This window comes from Microtus oregoni, unplaced genomic scaffold (assembly GCF_018167655.1).
Source record: "Microtus oregoni isolate MIOR12 unplaced genomic scaffold, Mior012 000002F_ref0000024, whole genome shotgun sequence".
Classification (NCBI taxonomy): domain Eukaryota; kingdom Metazoa; phylum Chordata; class Mammalia; order Rodentia; family Cricetidae; genus Microtus; species Microtus oregoni.
Genome location: NW_024543061.1, coordinates 79,887,885 through 79,907,600, shown reverse-complemented (window position 1 = coordinate 79,907,600; position 19,716 = coordinate 79,887,885). Strand labels below are relative to the sequence as shown.

Sequence of the window (19,716 nt, the reverse complement as noted above, 5' to 3'; positions counted from 1 at the left end):
TTGGTTTTTAATAAAATATATTCACCATCTGTAGTAAACACATGGCAATCACTTTAAATCCAGGAACTATTTCCCTATTATCTAAATGTGTATGATGTAAAAAAGGAGATGAGTTTGTTTTGATTACTGCAGGAAGAGAATTTTAGATAATCATCATCATCATCAATCCTACGAGTGTTAAAAATCATATCCCCAAGCAAACAGGACTAATCTATTGACAATAGAGTAGCCCAAAAAAACATTCCAGCAGTGTTGGTGATGTAATCTCAGTATTCCAGAGGCTGCGTCAGGAAGACTGCTAGGTCAAGACCTTGCCTAAAAACAAAACAACAAAAAACAAGCCAAAGCAAAGGAAAAGCCACTTTTTTTTTTAAATTTGAGTAACTGATATGAAAGATCCTCACTTCAAATAATAGAAAATATACTCGCTGAGGTTTTTTTGTCTGATTCTCCCCTCCTGTACCCCAGGCTGGCCTCCAACTCTCAATCTTGCCTTAGCCTCTGGAATGCTGGGATTAAAGGCATGAACCATCATCATGTATAGTCTTTCTTTGTGTAAATACATAAGTCAATGGAGTTTTGGCTCTAAAGTGGCTGATTTATATTAAACTTCACAGAAAAGCCAAGTGAGGCAGGCAGTATGTTCATATAATCCCAACACTGAGGAGGCCAAGCAAGAACAACGACTGAGACCAGGCTGGCTGCACGTTCTATCAAGACTTGGTCTCAGAATAAAACAAAAGCACAGGGAAAAGACATCAGAAGGTCTGTTTATGTGGCCAGACAGATGCTGGCTGGACTTCTCCTAATTATCACTCCAAAGTCAGTGTGTGTGTAAGGAGTGGTCCTCAACCTTCCTAATGCTTGAGGGGAACCTAAACCATATTTTCGTTGCTACTTCGTAACTGTAATTTTGTTACCGTTATGCATTATAATGTAAATATGTGATATGCAACCCCAAAGGGGTCGAGACCCACAAGTTGAGAACCACTGGTATAGGGGTGGCTGGTCTTGAATCCAGGTCTAGTATATTTTGTGCAAGCGCTCACCACTGAGCTACTTGGGTTTTTAAGAAACAAAACATCAAAAACAAAACAACAACAACAAAACTCCAACTAAGTAGTCTTGTATGCTGGGAAGCCAAGGCTGGCCTTAACTGACAGCCATTTTTCTCTATACCACCATGCCTGCCTGGCTTTTATTTTGAAGATAAAGGGGACAATAAATCAAAAACCCAGAGTTAAATAGTAAACTTTGAACTTTCTCCTTTATTTGGGCATTTAGGGGAAGGCAAAAAAGATGTTGACATGACTAAATGGGTCTACATTCTTCGCTGTACAATCTGTATCACAAAGGTAGTGCTGTTTTCTTCTGCAGGTGACGTCTGAGAATTCACACTTAGAAGCCATGTCAGCTTCACGCCTTTCTGGGTAGCAAATAAAGTAGGCAAATGATAAGCAAACTTATCACACTCACCGTTCTGCCTTGGAGGCTCTGGGGACTAACAGCCGCTAAGGCCAGGCCAGCTGGCATTGACCTTCTGTCAGGTACATAGGCATGCTAGGAAACAGAGACAACATATAACTCAGTGGGGAACAGTCAATGTTATTGATGAATGATCTTAAATTTAATTACAAAATACCAATTACAACGGTCATTAGTGTTTATGAGAGGCATACCAACACTCCTTACTTGACTAAAATACAGATGCAAATAAAAAGAGCGATTCCACGAAAACTGGCTCAGCAGCACTCTATCTCCTGTTCTCAGGACTGCGCGTGTGAGTGCGTGCTGCTGCTGTTTTTTCTGAGACAGGACCTCATGGACCTCAGGCTGGCCTCACACTTGATCTCCTAACCTACTAGTTTCCCCTCCCCGAGTGCTATCCATATGGGCGTGAACCACTATGCCTGGGCCCATAGACACATATTTTATATTTATTATTATTGTTACTGTGTATGTGTTTGCTGTCTGGGTCGTGCATACGTGAGATACGTGAGGTCAGAGGACAGCTCTGTGGCACTGGCTCTGTCCTTTCACCTTTATGTGAATGCAGGTCGCTAGGCTTATATAGCATCTTTACCTGCTCAACCATCTCACTGACCCTGCTTCACACTCTTTAGAGAAAACCTAATGGCAGGAGCAAAACAGCTGGACAGCTTTGCAAATTTTACTGTTTGGCTGGTTTCTCATACCTGCTTTTAGATCACTCTTATCCCTAGGGTTTCTGCACTATTAATGCAAATAATACCTAGAGAAATAATTGATTTTATATATTCACAATTAAGAATATTGGCTGGGCAGTGGTAGTGCATGCCTTTTCATCACGGCACTCAGGAGGCAGGTGGATCTTAATGAATTCAAGGCCAGCCTGGTCTACAGAGCAAGTTGCAGGCCAGCCAGGGCTACACAGAGAGACCCTGTCTTTAAAAACAAAAACAAATTAATTAGCAGATTCACTTAACCTCCTTGATTATGAGACTTCCTGCTTAAAAACTGAAAAACAAAGGATACAGCTCGGGAAAAGGGCTCATGCCTGTAATTCTAAAATTTGGCAGGTGGGAGCAGGATGATAGGAAACTCAGGTCACCCTCCATTATATGGCAAGTTTGAAGTCACCCTGGAGTATATCATAACCTGTTCTAAAAAACAGGGCAAGGGCTTTGATCCCTAGAACTTACATTTAGGAAAAACATCTGGACAAGGAAGACAGATGATCCCTGGGGCTCATGGACTAACCTACCCTACTTGGCAAAGTTCCTGGTCAGTAACAGATCCTGTCTGAAAAGGCTTGCACACATACAATCACCTTGAGACACTTTTAAATCTCTCTCTCTTTTTTTTTAAAGACGAATTCACAACATATAACCCAACTGACCCTCAGCCGTGTGATCTTCCTGCCTCAGCCTCCTGGGTCTAGGACTGCACGTGTGTACCACCACACCCAGCTTAATTTTACTGAATCAACTTTTTGTTACACATGTTTTCTATTATCACATGTAATAAAACGGGAATGCACACAGAACATTCCTAGTGCATATCAAAGTGAGAAGCAAAGGTTCAAACTGAGCATTCTCTTTGGCAGGCAAACTAACCTTTTTTTAAATTTATTAAAGATTTATTTATTTGTTTGTTTATTATGTATGCAGTGTTCTGCCTGCATGTATGACTTCATGCCAGAAGAGGGCACCAGATCTCATTAAAGATGGTTGTGAGTCACCATGTGCTTGCTGGAAACAGACTCAGAACCTCTGGAAGAGCAACCGGAGCACTTAACCTCTGAGCCATCTCTTCAGCCCACAAATGAACATTTAGATTCCACATGGATTTACGAAGCTGGAATACAGCCCAATGACAAAGCACTTTCCTACAAAGTACAGGGACCCGTGCTTGATTCTCAGCATACAAATCAGGGCCCTTAACAGCTTCTTTGTTTTTCTTTAAGATTTAATTTGTGGGGGCTGGAGAGATGGCTCAGAGGTTAAGAGCACTGCCTGCTCTTCCAAAGGTCCTGAGTTCAATTCCTGGCAACCACATGGTGGTTCACAACCATCTGTAAAGAGATCTGATGCCCTCTTTTGGCCTGCAGGCATACATGCAAACAGAATATTGTATACATAATAAATAAATAAATAAATGTTTTTTTTTTAAAAAAGATTTAATTTGTGTGTGTGTGTGTGTCTGCATGTGGTACCCACAGAGGCCACAAGAGGGTATCAGATCACCTGGAGCTGGAGTTAACCAAAGAGCCTTCTCCAAGAGCAGTATGTGCTCTTAACCATCCATTTCTCAGTCTCTAAACATTTTGATTTTAAGTATATTGCTAAATACTGCTAGATACTAATAATGAATTTGAGTCTGTAAGAGATCTCAATGCCAGACAGCTATCTGGTTAGAGGTGAAGTATTTGGTTAGAGGTGAAGTCAATACTCTTGCCCTTAATAAAGACAGAGCGAGCTTGCAGGCATGCCAGTGGGAAGGTACAGTTGTCAAGCATACAAAAAGACAATAAAAATGAACAAGTGTGGTCTGGAGAGCTGGCTCAGTTGGTAAAGTGCTGGCTGTATTTACCAGAAAGAAGAGCCGAGTTCTGATGCTTACCAGCCACATAAAAACAACTATGTGTGACCACAAACATCTCTCATCTCAGTGCTGGGAGGCAGTGGCTGGCCAGGCAGTTAGCCAATGCAGGTCCAGTGAGAGACCCTGTCCCAAAGAATAAGGTGGACAGTGATGTTCAACATTGAACTTGGTTTCCACACGTGGCTACGCACACCTACAAGTATACATATTCTTCCCCCAACCCCAGTGTGAACTGGAATGTAGTCTGGGGGCAGAACACTCTGCTGGGTGTGGTGTCCTGTGGTGGCTTGAATGAAGTGTCCCCCATAGCCATGGGGATTTGAATGCTTGGGCCCTGTTTGGATTGGTTTAGGAGGTCTGGTCTTCCTGGAGGAAGTATGTCCCCAGGGATGGGCTTTGAGGTTTCGAAAACCACCAGCCATTCTCACGCTGCTTCCTCCCGCTGCTAGGAGTTTAAGATGTGAGTTCTCTGCTGCTTCTGCTGCCATTTCCTCTCTGTGATGCTGATGGACTGTTATTAAACTGTAAGCCTGAGCCCCTCTTCCTTCAATAAGCTGCCTTGGGCATCAGGTTTACCATAGCAATAGAAGAGTAGCTAAACCAGGTGGTGGTGGTACACACCTTTAATCCCAGAGGCAGAGGCAGAGGCAGGTGGATCTTTGAGTTCAAGGCTAGCCTGATCTACAGAGTGAGTTCCAGGACAGGGTCCAAAGCAACAGAGAAACCCTGTCTCGAAGCCCAAACCCATAGTTCAAGTTATTAAAAAAGCTGAGGCAGGAGCATCTGGAGTGTGAACCCAGCTTGGGCAATGCAGAGATCCTGTTTCAAAATAAAAACATTAGAGAAACATGTAAAGCTTAGGATGGGATTCTACACATGGGATTTTGACAGAATTTTAATTTTTTCAAGACAAAAACAGCCTTGTTAACTTCCCATTCTCTTTCCTCAAACTTAATTTCAAACAGTGTATTAGAAAGAAAATACAACATCCTTAAGCCTAGAGTTAACATAAAATTAGTCTTTTACCTTAGGGTGATGCGCCCGGTGCCTGCGGTCTACCGTGACATCTCCTCTCTGGATGGGTGAGGACACTTCTGACCTATATGTTCGCGGCGGGGAGAATCCCGGGTAAGCAGCTACAGACCCATGGGAAGGTGACGTGGGGATGGAGTGCATCATCGGGTCGGGAGGCTTCCCCATGGCCTTGGGGCTGCTCAGGCAGCTGTGCCGAGGGAGGGTGCTCTGCTTGTGGTAAAACTGGCGCTGCTGCCACTCATACAGCTGCCACATGGTGTCATCCCTCATGGACCGCCGCTTCTCTTCTGTTCCGGGCCCAGCCTTCTCATGGCCAGAAGGTGCCACACTGCAAATGCTCTCAGGCCTGATCTTGTTGTTTCTTGGGAGTGTTCGGTAACCTTCAGGGTAGCGGGCCACAATCTGGGCTCGGTGGCTTGGCATATTTCTTGGCAATGTTTGATAAGAAATTACTCTAAAATTTAAAAAAAAAAGTTGCAAACATGAAAAAGACGCAGTAGACAGAGAGAGCGGTTTCTGCAGTTTTAAGCGACACTACTTCCAGTTGCCCTGGCAAGTAAGTACGAGCTGCCTTTTGTAAAAGAACAGAGTTTAGGGGCAGCGCACTTGCTTGGTGGGTGCAAAGTCCTGGGTTTGAATCACAGTACCTGACAAAGAGAAAGAAGAAAAGAAAGGGAGGGAAGACCAATTGGCCAAATGCTATATGAGGTATAAATTGCTCAAAAGCTAAAGCTTTTAAATGAAATTCCATCTGGTAATGTAGATCCATAAACAGAATCTATGGCAATCATGTGTGAAGATAAGTCCCACAAAATGGATTTGGCTTGATGCAGAAAAAGTATTTACCCCACTTCAGATGGTAATGAGACTATCAAAGCTTTTAATCCCACAGTTTGATGGGTAGAGAGGTAGGAGAATCTTTGTGAGTTCTGGTCCATACAGTGAGACCCTGACTTTAAAAACAAAACAAAAACAAACACTCTCTGCCCACCCCTAAACTGTTCCCAAAATAAAACAAAACAAAACCCACCTCCTAACATATAAATAAGTAGTTTTTTTTAAAGATTTAATTATTTATTTATACAGTGTTCTGCCTGTAGGCCAGAAGAGGGCACCAGATCTCATTATAGGTGGTTGTGAGCCACCATGTGGTTGCTGGAAATTGAACTCAGGACCTCTGGAAGAGCAGTCAGTGCTCTTAACTGCTGAGCCATTTCTCCAGTCCCCCAAATAAGTAAAATTTAAAAAGGGAATATTCAAGAACTAACTAACCTCAAGTCTTCCCTTTTGTCTGCACAACTAGTTAAGATAGTAAGACCCGGGCTGGAGAAATAGCTCAGCGGTTAAGAGCATTGCCTGCTCTTCCAAAGGTCATGAGTTCAATTCCCGGCAACCACATGGTGGCTCACAATCACCTGTAACGAGGTCTGCTGCCCGCTTCTGGTCTGCAGACACACACAGACAGAATATTGTATATATAATAATAATAAAAAAAAAGATAGTAAGACCCTGCCTTAAAACAACCGAACAAAAAACCAAACAACAATCCCCTCATAAAACAAAAAAGCAAGCAAACAAACAAACAAAAAACCCCCACACCTCAAACAACCAAACGAAAAGAGTATGTAAGACTAAATTCTCGGGGCTGTACTTTCCCACAGAGCACAATCCAGCTGTTTCCAGCACACCACGCCTACTTTTGCTGCCTCCTCCCAGTGTTAGCCGCTTGGAGATGCTGCGACCATGTCAACTGGGGGTGAAAACTGAGGTGCAATCTACTTAACTATGTTCTTAAGAATATTTTATGTGTTTGTATTTATTTTATATGTATGAGTGTGCTATACATATATGCATATATATGTGCACCATTTTTGAGACTGGGGAAGGTGAAAAAAGGAGAGGGCATGGGATCCCTTGGAACTACGGTTACAGATGGCTGTGAGCTACCACGTGCTCTTAATTACCGAGCCACCTCTCCAGCCCCTACTTTACTTTTAATAATCTGAATCCTTGGCTGATAAACTGGAAGTTAAAGACTTATTTAAAAAAATTTAGTGTGTGTGCATGCCATGTGTGTGCTGAGCCTATGGAGGCCATAAAAGTGTCAGATACCCTGGAGTTATAGGCAGTTGTGATCTACCCAATATGGGTGCTGGGAACTGAACCAGGTCTTCTGGAAAAGCAGCAAGTAATTTTTACCATTGAGCCATCTCTCCGGTTCTTCCAGAGCTCTCTGACACAGACTGATTACTGGCAGCAATGCATAGACACTACTCAGCATGTGTGGTGGCGTATTTCTGCACTCTGGAGGGATACAATAGGTCTGAAGCAGTTCGGGTTGCATTTGGGTTGCAATGAGATCTTGTTTCAACAACAAACACAAAACACACAGTCCCTGAACAGATTTTACTGTGACCTAGTGCATTGGATTGGGTATATACTGGGTTATGAGGCAAACTACATACTTAGTTTCTACTGGTGTGTAAAATTATATACTGTTATTCAATGAGAAATTCTCATTAGGTAGATAGAATATCTTCTCTGTGTGGCTGTGAACAATACTGCAGTCGAGGGAAAGGCAGAGTAGGAGCAGCTGGAGGGAAGGGCACACTTGGGGGATAAAGGCCAGTGCAGTCTGTATGGTAAATTCCAGGCCAGCCAGGTTATCACATCCATATTCCTTTAATGTCTGACATTATAGAGTTTGTGAATGAAAACACAGCCATCTCTTTTTCGCACTCATTATACCAGCAATTTCCAAATATTTATAGTTAAATGAGAAAAAGTTATCTCTTCTTTTAAAAAATCTGCTAAAGGCATGCATGTTATACATGAAAAATATTCCAACTACTCATCTATCGTAATGAATTAACTGAAACTAAAGGCACCAGGGGCTGGAGAGACAGCTCCGCAGCTGAGTGATTGGTGCTCTTCTGACATCCACATCCACGTCTGACCTTCTGGCCTCTCGGGCACCCCACCCCCCACCCAACACCCACAGATGAAAATTAAAACAAAACTGAAGATGAAGAAGGCAGAAGCTTAGGAAGCACACAGCCGCAGAAGGCTAGGCCCCTTCATGTGTTCCCATTGCCCAGCAGCCACATGGACCCTTTACTGACAGTGCTTTCTTGCCTACAGGAGATTGGATCATGAAGATGTCTGGAACTCCAAAGGTCATATTCTTCACTAATACTGAAAACATCTCTGATCCCTTCAGTTACCTCTCCTGAATAATATTTCCTTCGTCATTTTAGTTCCTCTTCTCTATTTTCAACTGATGTGGGATTCATTCCCCTCTGTATGCTGTGAATACCATTGATTAATAAAGAAACTGTCTTGGGCCTGCGCAGGGAATAGAGGTAGGTGGGGAAAACTGAACTGAATGCTGGGAGAAAGAAGGCAGAGTCAGAGAGAAGCCATGGAGCTACCTCCAGAGACAGACATGCTGGAACCTTGTCAGTAGGTCATGAGACTCATGGTAAAATATAAAATAATGGAAATGGGTTAAATTAAGATGTAAAAGCTAGCCAATAAAAAGCCAAGCAGTGATTTAATTAATACAGTTTCTGTGTGGTTATTTTGGGGCTGAGTAGCTGGGAACCAATAATTGGCCTGTTACAACATTCAGAGGCTGCAAAACTCAAGACAATGCCCCTGCCCACAACCCCTGCATTTCGACCAAACCCAGGCAGCTCTGGGAGCTGAAAACAGTCCAGGTGACCAGAACAGAGTTTAGTTATTTGTGGTTCTGCCATGTGGCACGCCTGGCCCCTTCCCCAACACAGCTTTCTATCCCCCCACTTCTCTCTGATAGCACGAAAGGCAGAAATTAGGGGAGAAAAGCTGGGAGCCCCACAGTCATATATTCTGAAGTGCTACAGCCAGAGGAAGTTGATCCCATCCAAGATCCCACTTAAGCAGTCCTACCTCAGGTCAGTTCCAGCTGAGACACGAACCCTGAGGCAACTTACCCACCCCAGGTTGCTTCAGAAATTTCACACAGTTAAGTAAGAAATATAAGACACACTACAGAAGCATTAACTGCAACTTTAACACAGCATGCCAACACAGAAGGGACAGGCGTCGCCAGTTTAAAACACACCGTGAGGACCTATGCACTAACAGCACAGATTACAGTTCTGCTGAAGCAGTCACTGTCATGTGAGCTGCTGTCTTTACTGACTGCAGTGTTTCCCATCGCCTTGGTTAAGTTTAAAATGGTCTTCTGACATCTTTGAAACTTTAGGGGACTCTTAGCAGAAAAACAAGTTATTAACAAGCAAATTCATTTTCTGTCTCACACGCTATCCAGCATTAGGAGCCTGATTTTCACAAGTACGATTTACTTCAGTGATTTTGTTCCAAAGAAATTCAAATAAGGCAAAGAGTGATTTACTCTGAAGTAAAAGCTTAAGAAGCCCGTGCTGTGAGCCCATTCAGTAGCAGCTGCCTGTGATCCGCCCTGGGGGACAATGACCAGCTCTGCTACTAACAAAGACACTCAGCAGCTCTGTTCAGAGGCAGCTTGGGGAAGGGAGTGGGAGCTGGAGGAAGGGGGCTGGGCACAGCGCAGGGACCCACCATCCAACTAAACATTAAACCTTCTCTGCTTCCTACCAGGGTCTTAGCAATTAAAGAAAGCCTTTCGTAATGGGAAACATTCTTTCATGAATTATGATATTTCCTTTCACCAGTAAGTTTGTGTTTTTTGGGGACGAGGTGTATTTAGGAACACAGATGAGATGCAAAGTGACCTTGAGTCATCTGAAAAGAGTGCCACACCACAAGCACTCAGGGGAACCTAAAGAGGGGGCAGCCCTCCTGGGCTGGCTAACACCAAGACTTCACAGATGAAAATATAAACTGTAGGAACCTGCTACCCTCGCTACACTTTCAGACTCAAGGAAGGAATATTTCATTTCAGGGAATGATTTTCCTTTGAAGTGAGATTTAAGTTGAGAGGAAGCGACTTGGCAAAGTTCCAGTCTAAATTATTTCCTGAATGTGATCTGGAGTGCCTCGGAACACTCTGACCCTCAGAACTACTTCCTGTTTTTCTGTCTAATCAACTTTTATTTATTTGTTTTCCTACGGACATTCTATGAGACTTGATTTGTCTTTGTAATCTCATCCAATAATTAAATTCTATTTTCTCATCCGTGCATTAATTTGCTTACATATGATTGTGGCCAATATGGAAGTGAAACAATTATCTCATTGTTTCTTTAATGTGTAAGTTCCCTGGTAACTGGTTAAATTTAATGTGTAAGTTCCTGGTAACTGGTTAAATCTGAACATTTAGTCATAGTTCTTTGGAAAAAAATATTGGCAACAGTTACAAACATACATAAAACACACACATACCATGGCAATGCTAAATCAAACTGAGTGTGTGCATGACTGCATTTAACTTGCAATTATTCTGACACTGTCTTGGAGGGCAGGGGCAGGGTGCAACCTTGAATCTTAGCAATGGAGAAGCAGAAGCAGGGGGTATCGTATAAGGTTCGGGCCAGAGGTGTACATAGCAACATTCTGTCTCAAAAAATTAACAAAGAAATCTGTCCTGTCAATTTTCAGTATATAATCCATTGTTATGACTCAGCCATTATGTTACAGAGTAGACGTTTATAACTTACAGACTGGAAGTCACTATCATCCACTACTCTCTCCTGTGAAAACCCTAAAATGAGTGCTGAGGACGGTGAAGACGGTGAGCAACACCTCACAGGGGGTGTGTGTTTGCAGCCTTGGGAGAGCTAACAAGCCTAGTCTACCCAGGCTTTAGAGCCATGCTCCTGAAGACAGCTTCCCATAGTGCAGGCCGGTCACTGTGACTGAGCAGAACTAGAAAGTCCTCCCACACCTCACAGGTTTCAGCGGTAAACCAGAATACCATCTGACTCACGCTTTTTGTTTTCTATGACTCAGAAGTCACAATAACATCACAGAGTGATCTCCATGAAAATCACTGTACATATATACAGCACAAACCATATCATCAACATAAAGCACGTAAGGTAACGTGGAAAACCCACTTAAAATAAAACATACTTTCTCTAATAAATTGTGTTTTGAGAAAAAAGTTACAGCCAGGCAGTGATGGCACATGACTTTAATCGCAGCATTCTGGGAGGAAGCAGATTGTGGGTTCGAGGTCAGCTTGGTCTAAAAGGCCAGCTAGAGACCCTATCTCAAAAAACCAACAACAACAAAAAAAAAAAAAAAAAAAAAAAAGAAAGAAAGAAAGAAAAAAAAAAACGACACAGGGCCAGACTCTCCTCTCACTTCACACAGGAACTTTCTCTAAACAATTAGGTTACAATCGAGTGACTAGAGATATTTCTTCCCTTCCCTTTTTTGTAGTGCTGGGAATTGAACCTAATGCACAGGAAGCACACTGATCCAAAACTTTGGTCCCAGAGAGATCTCTTGGTTTTGTTTAGAGACACAGTTTCATTGTGTAGCTCTGGCTGGCCTTGAACTCTAGATCCCCCTGCCTCTATTCCTAAACACTGGAATTATAGGTGTATGCTACCACATCTGGGTCCCAGGTTTCTTGTCTAAGGAGATCTTTCAGACCCCGAGGCTGTAGAAGCTGCTAACAGAAGACTAAAGATTAGGGCTGGAGACAAATTCCCATTGGCTCACCACAGTTCAGAATTCTAGGAGGGGAGAAATAGGGTGAAGGTGAAAGGGCAGAGGCCCTCTTTACCTCCCTCATCTCTCCCCTCAACTTCAGCCTGTCCTTTGTCTTGAGCGAGAAAGTCCTCACATTTGACCCAGTAATGACAGTGGGAAGTCGAAAACATACTTCAAACCAGTCCTGTAACTGAAGCCAACTTGCCCCACCAAAGCATCACGCTAAGGTACGCACCCTCGGGGCTCTTCTTCAAGACTCCGTCCTTTCTGGACTTTAATCCACTGCTCCAGCTGCTGCATTGAGTTCGTTCTCTGAAGGACTCGATCAGCTTCTGTGGCCAGGGGTCCTGCATTTGGGTGACTCCCACCCCGGACATCTGCCAAGCTGACGTTCACTGCTTTGCCATCTGAACTGTTCACATTGATGGGTCTATAGTGCACGTTCTGAGGTGGGCAGGCTTGCCCACTGTCATATTCCGAGGGCAGAGAGTTCAACTTCACACTGTTAATTTTTGTTAATGGTCTCTCTTGGCCATCCTTCTGAAATCCGTATTTCTCAGCTTCTAAGGCCCTTTTTTCCTCAATTTTGCTGATTTCCTTATTTTTCTGATTGTTTTGGACCTCTGGTTTAATGAGAACTCTGTGGTTGGGGATGTTATTGGTTTCTTTAGTTGATGCACTTTCAGTTGTAATCTTGTCCACTCTGAAAGCAGAGGAGAAAAGGGGAGTAAATAGATGGAACAGGTTATGTTACACCTCGGGCTCAGCCCAGGAAAACTTAACCTTCATGAGAATAAGCAAAGGAACTAACAGACTCAGAGAGCGTAAGCTGACACAGAATCTCAGAGTGGTGGCATGATCATGCAGGGGTAACTCCTTGAATGCAAGAAAAAAATCGTCAGGCAAAAGCTACTGAGACAAGCGCCATGTGCCTCTGCCTGCCAACATCTGGAAGCACAGCAAATAATATTTCTCACCATTAACGGAAGTTGGTCAATTGAAATAACAAATGGCTCTCAGTCACGAAGGCCAGCTCATCATGAGACAACCTTGAGTCTGGTTGTGGAAGCTGTTGCAACAGGAAATCATAGTCTGATGCCATCAAACAGCAGAACTGTATGACTAACTCTTATTTGTACACAAGAGGACCTGTGTGCGGCTTTATTTTCTGAAGAGAAGTTACTGAGTAGCCCAGGTTGGCCTCAAACTTAAAGTGATCCTCAAGTGCCATGGCTGCTGGCATCACAGGTGTCACACCCCATACCCAGACAGCAAGGGTTAGGAGCCATCATCAGTCAAGTTGCTGATGCTCAGTGGGCATATTTTTCTTAAATAAACAAACCCCTCTAGGGCTGGGATTACAGGGGTGCACCACCACGCTTGGCTCCCCTCTAGGGCTGGGATTACAGGGGTGCAGCACCACACTTGGCTCCCCTGTAGGTGCTGGGATTACAGGGGTGCACCACCACGCTTGGCTCCCCTGTAGGTGCTGGGATTACAGGGGTGCACCACCACGCTTGGCTCCCCTCTAGGGCTGGGATTACAGGGGTGCAGCACCACACTTGGCTCCCCTGTAGGTGCTGGGATTACAGGGGTGCACCACTACGCTTGGCTCCCCCGTAGGTGCTGGGATTACAGGGGTGTACCACCACGCTTGGCTCCCCTGTAGGGCTGGGATTACAGGGGTGCAGCACCACACTTGGCTCCAGTTGTTAGACTAGTAAATTCAACAAAAGAAAATGGAAGTAAGTTGAAACTGCAAAAAGTATAACATGGAGTATAGAAACTACTTGAAAATAAAATACTCTAATTTCTATATTTTAAAAAAATTCCTAGAAGCTTTACTTAGAGATAAATTTGCATATTTTCAATTTTCTTTCTAAGTACAAGGTAAGAGAGAAACAAGATTAAAATTGATTCTCTGTTTCTTTCTCTCAATGTAGTACGGTAAGTGGGTGTGCATGTTGTACATGGATAAGGTGACTTCTCATTCTATTTATTATAATTATGATTAGTGTTTTTTTTTTTTGTTTATTTGTTTTTGAGACAGGGTTTCTCTGTGCAGCCCTGGCTGTCCTGGAAGTCACTCTGTAGACCAGGCTGGCCTCAAAATCGAGATCTGCCCATCTCTGCCTTGAAAGTGCTAGGATTAAAGGCATGTTCCACCATGAACCCACTATTTATTATTTGTGTGTGGGGGGCATACATTCACGGTGTGCATATGGAGGGCAGAGGACAATACTGTAGAGTCATTTCCTTTGCCCGTGGGTTCAAGACTGAACTCAGGCCATCAGGCGTTGGAAACAAACACTTTTACCCACACAGAACACTCACTGGTCCTGGCCCTGAACCATCCTGCCTCCGCCACCCCAGTGCTGGTATGCCAAGGACTAGGACTGTGGCTTTGGTACAGCACTGGCCTAGCATACACAAGGCACAGGCTCTGGGTTTGCCCTTAGCACAGCCACCACCACCAGCAAACCCAGAACCTGTTCATTTCCATGCTTGGGTACCTGGGTGAAGGTTTGGGTTTTAAAAACAATAGGACAAATAAGAGTCGGGTTTGGTGGCAGAAGCCTTTTATGCTGATACTTGGGAGATTGAGGCAGGGGAATCTTTATCTTTTTGAGTTTGAGGTCAGCTTGGTCTGCATGAAGAATTCCAGGACTTGAGGAGCTACGTGGAAAAAAGAAGTACAAATATCTAATAAAGCTTCAATTCAGTCTTTCAGACAACATGCCAAAAGACTACTAAAATGCACACTGAAGTAGTATGCATCATGGGTCTCTAAGTGGGAGGCAGAAAGACAGATAGACAGACAGACGCATACACATACACATCCCTTTAAATGTACACACTAGCAGTTTTCTTATATAAGATGCGAACTTAAGTATCATTGACTGGAAAGTTTAATTAAACTATAAACCTTAAAATAATAGCAAGTTTTAAGGAGCGTATTCCCCAACAATTGGCAGGCAGAGGCAGGTAGATCTGTGAGTTCAAGGCCAGTCTGATTCACAGATCAAGTTCCAGAACAGCTAGGACTACAAAGAGAAACCCTATCTCCGGGGGAAAAAGAAAGAAAAGCCTATCCATTCAACCTCTATTTTTTGCAGTTTGAGACACAAATTTTCTTTGATTAGGTCTGTTTCTTTTTGAAACAGGGTTTTGTGATGCAGCCCAGGCTGGCTTTGAGCTTGAGACTCTTACGCCTATGAATGCCTGGATTATAAGTGTGTGTCATGGGCCAGCGACAACTCAGTGGGTGGATGCTAAGTGTGGTCACTGGGACCCATGCACCGAAAGGAAGAGCAGCGACTCCTGAAGCTGTCCTCTTGCCTCCACAAGAACACTGTAGTGCATGCATGTGCACATACATGTGCGTGCCAATTCTCAGTATAATGGGGAACATTAATATGACCCATTATCTTCAAGCAACAAGTCTAGGATCAGTTTTAGCAAGGAATCTGAGCACTACAGTTTTAAAGGAAAGAAAGGCTCAACTCATCAAGTAGTAGACATATTTAGAAATAATTTAAATGTTCTATGAACTATTTTCTGGAGTTATTAATAAAATAATCAGAATTAGCCAGAAAATAGTAAAAAAATAAAACTTACCAGAATTTTTTTATTGTTATTTATTTCCCAAATAACAATACAATATAAGAACACAATAAAATTAACTGCATGAAATTAACGTCTATGATTTAGGCTCTTAAAAAAAATTCTCCCATGAAGCGCACAAATCTGTATAGCTTTAAGGTAATAAGAAGATGTACTCACCGGAAATTAAAGGTAATTCTGTAAGAAGAAAGAACATTCAGGTTGAATGTTAGGATTCTAGAGTAACCCATGCACACTAACAGATGAAAATGAGGTAAGAAAAGGCGAAATAAAAGTGCAGGTGGGGTCTTCACTGACAAAGGCCGTGAAAGAGGCCAAGGGAAATCCATGCATGGTGACAATGGCATTGGCAGGGAAGGACTCTCATGGGGGCGGGGCCACTGCAGCTTCCCTGCAAAGCTGTACCTTTTCACAGGCTCTGTCTGCACCAGGGCAGCATCTAACATGGCCTTCATCCACAGCTCCATCTCCTTCCCTGTGTCAGTGCAGAAATAATAGGTCCGCATGTTCGGATGGGCTGCCTGAGTGGAAACGACACCAGCACTCGATCATGACACGCAATTCTGAAAAAGAGAGGGAAAAGCGGCTCTCTATCGTTACGACGGAATTTCAGAGAAAGTAGACTTGTCTTCTACATAAGACACAGACACTACTTAAGAAAGAACACACATACTGACCCCAGCAGCTACATTAATTATCCTCAAAGCTACAAAACACACGTTCTAGGAAGTATGTTCAAAATACACCTGTGGGGTCTGTCCCACTCACTCAACTCCAACCATTTTAATTCGGTGCAGCCAATATCTTCCCATTCAAGGATATTTCTAGCCAGGCATGGCATTTGAGAGGCTGAGGCGTGACTCTTAGGCCAGCCTGGTCACATGGTGAGTTCTAGGACAGAATGGAAATCCAGTCGCAAGTTCCACTTAGAAACCCTCTGGTCACTTCTCATTAGACACCTGAAGACTTGGTCGAATGAATAAAGGTCGGTTAAGCAGCTGATTGCTAAGTAGTAAACTAGGCCTCTACATCTAGAATCACACCCTGCCCGCCAACGTCTTGTATCTACTTTCTCCCCTAGAGCAAACCAGCTTAACATCTTTAGAATACTTACAATACACATATAGCCAATAAGCAGCGGTCACTGCAATGTCCTAACTAACAGATCTCCACGGTGAGGTCAGAGGTAACTGCTGAAGTAGCCCAAGACACAGTTCAAGTGCTCTGGTGCCGAAACGATCAGCAGTCACTGGACTCTCGGGAGTGGGTTTTGGTAACACTGCCCATATCTGTGATCAGTGGAGGAAACTGGGCCGGTGGTGGGAAGATCCTGTCCCCACCCTGAGACAACAGAAGCCAGACCATGCACACAGCCACCCCACCATGCACTAGTTCAGAAACCGGGGAGTTCCTACTTACCATGTTGATAAGAGCAGACTCAAAGTCAACAAATGCGGTCATACAGTAGCTCAAAATTTAGGGGAAACACCACAAAAGAGAAGTTAAAAGAATAATTACTATTGTTACAGGCAAAAGAAAACCAAAACTAAACTAATAGTTATAGAGAAACTATACCAGACCCACAGAACTTGTAGCCACTTCTGTGCTACTTTAACTTTGTAGATTTTTAAAAAACATTCTTTAACTGATTTTTATTACTATTACTTTTTAAGTTCTTATGTGGTACTGTTTTGCTTGTGTCCATGTCTGTATGTTACATGCAAGCAGTATCCTCAGAGGCCAGAAGAGGGCATTGGATCCCCTGCACTGAAGAAACAGATCTTGTGATCTGCCATGTGGGTGCTGGGAACCACACCCAAGTCCTGTGTGCGTTCAACTGCGGAGCCTTTTCTCTAGCCCTGCAGAATGCTTTTCTTTGTGGCTGTGATCCCGCCTTTAACAGCTGAGACACCTCTCTAGCCTGCCTTTTCTTTTCATACTGCAGTTTTGTTTCTGTTTTGTTTTTTTAAGGAATTTAAGAGTACAGATAAAATTTCCCTCAAAGAGAAAAATTTCAATAAACATTTGCTTAATTTACTAGCAGATAAAAAATTTTAAGCTTATGGCCAAGTCAGTGTGAGCACCGCAGTTCTAGACATGTACTTACAAAGGTCTTATTTGAAGTCACTGTATTCGGTGCTTTTGAGATGCTGGAAACCGAACTAGGGCCTTATGCACAGGAGATGCTCTGCCACTGAGGTACACTTCCAGGTCCCAATTTTATTCAATTGCTCCTCATGCCACCATGCTCTATACACCAGCTTGCTGTGCTAGTTGACTCACACTTGAGGCTACTCCCTTGCACTTGGGCCTTGCTCTAGCATCACCTTCTCACCCTGCTTAAGCTTTCCTCTGCTTTTAGCTTCACAGTTAATAATAATAATGAAATATATGAATTAGCAAAAATTACATAGCAGGGCAGTCTTAAGTATTCTTTTAAATGAAGTTTAAAATTATATGCATTTTGGAAAGGCACAAGCATTTTCATTGATAGTGTATTTTGTCATTTGTAGCTTTATTCCTTTTTTAAAAAAAGATTTATTTTCTTATTTATTATGTATACAGTGTTCTGTCTGCATGTGTGCCTGCACGCCAAAAGAGGGCACCAGATCATACTATAGATGGTTTTGGCCACCATGCAGTTGCTGGGAATTGAAATCAGGACCTCTAAAACAGTTGCCAATGCTCTTAACCTCTGAGCAATCTGTCTAGCCCCTGCACCTTTACTCTCAAAACAAAATTTCCACATTAAAATTTGTCACGATTATTAAAAGTATATATAACCAGGGAAAAATAAAACAAACCTCAAACCCAAGATGGGTCACCTCTGAAATTTATTTTAACCATAACCTTAAAGCAAAGAATGCGTTTTTTGTAAAACAGAAGGTCGCCACTGAGTCAGCATTAAGGTGTGCTTTCACGGCAGCAGTAGCACAAGATGAGTGGGTGAGTGATGGCTTCCACGGGGACAGGTGGCTGGCCACTAAAGTTGGGCGATGAGCATTATGCACTTGAGATCGTCTTTGAGACTCATATACAAATCTGTAAATATGTCATGAAGAGACCCTTCTCCAATGCTCTTCCCATATAGTCCATCTGACGAAATTCAAACAGTAACTGAGAGAACAATGGCCACTAGGCTATCTAGCCAGTCCTCCATCGTGTTTGCTCTAGAATAACCACCAGTCTATCTAGCCAGTCCTCCATCGTGTTTGCTCTAGAATAACCACTAGGCTATCTAGCCAGTCCTCCATCGTGTTTGCTCTAGAATAACCACCAGTCTATCTAGCCAGTCCTCCATCGTGTTTGCTCTAGAATAACCACTAGGCTATCTAGCCACAGTCCTCCATCGTGTTTGCTCTAGAATAACCACTAGGCTATCTAGCCAGTCCTCCATCGTGTTTGCTCTAGAATAACCACTAGGCTATCTAGCCACAGTCCTCCATCGTGTTTGCTCTGTCATGCTTGTTCTGTAGAGAAACATTTGAAAACACGGCCTGGACTATGTTAGCATGCATTTCCTACAATAACAGTATTCACTGGCATGGCTGTACCATCACTAACCAATAAGCTTTTTAAAATTTTTTTTATTTTATGTGCATAAGCATTTTGCCTGTATGTCTGTCTATGCCAGAAAAGGGTGTTGAGTCCCTTGGGAATGGAGTTACAGATAATTGTAAGCCACCACCAATAAAATTTAAATGGAAACCTTACTACCAGGAAGATCTTCCTTTACAATAGTTTATGGCTCAGCATCTGTTTTAATTTTCCCTATTTTTAATTTATTTATTTCCTTCCTTCTTTCTTTCTTTTTGTTATGAGTCTAGCCTTTAACAGCCGAGCCATCTCTCCAGCCCCAGCAACTGTTTGCTAGTTTCACAGGGTAACACACCATGCTCCTTTCCTTACCTTAAATGCATACTTGCGATTGATGTGGTCCTCAGAGGTAAGCATGGCTATCTGAAAACTAGGCAGCAGGATGCTTCCCAGAATCCCCTCTTCCTTCTCATCTAAACACAAGTTAAGTGTTTCATTAGAAATTTTGTTCTTTGGGAAATCTCGCCACTCACCCTGTATCCTCACACATCCCCCCCCTGACCCCCCCCCCCCCAGCTCTAGTAGTTCATGTTGTTTCCCATCCTCCCTGGACTGGCACTCAGAGGTGGAAACATGTACAAAGATTTGTTAAAAGATATGTTGACATGAAAAAGTATTTCCAATATGAGATAGAACTTGCATAAATTAAAAGCTATGGAGCTTCAGGTTTGACTTTACTAGTAGCTAAGACACATAGTGAAGCTGGTGTATTGAGCAGCAGATCTATAAAGC

The 19,716-nt window shown here is 43.1% G+C and overlaps 1 protein-coding gene across 26 annotated transcripts in view; it reads right to left on the bottom strand.

The window, feature by feature from the left end:
• The window catches only part of Plekha5 (pleckstrin homology domain containing A5), a 167,307-nt gene that overhangs the window by 42,143 nt on the left and 105,448 nt on the right, over positions 1-19,716 (bottom strand). For 14 of the 26 annotated variants that reach the window (XM_041678866.1, XM_041678964.1, XM_041678875.1 and 11 more), the window contains 6 exons: positions 19,297-19,397; positions 15,793-15,908; positions 15,547-15,564; positions 11,999-12,466; positions 5,110-5,572; positions 1,477-1,560 (listed from right to left, as the gene is read on the bottom strand). In XM_041678866.1, the coding sequence (XP_041534800.1) occupies positions 1,477-1,560; positions 5,110-5,572; positions 11,999-12,466; positions 15,547-15,564; positions 15,793-15,908; positions 19,297-19,397 (1,250 nt within the window). The remainder of the gene's footprint in view (positions 1-1,476; positions 1,561-5,109; positions 5,573-11,998; positions 12,467-15,546; positions 15,565-15,792; positions 15,909-19,296; positions 19,398-19,716) is intronic. The other 12 variants (XM_041678882.1, XM_041678892.1, XM_041678913.1 and 9 more) reach the window with 1 other exon arrangement.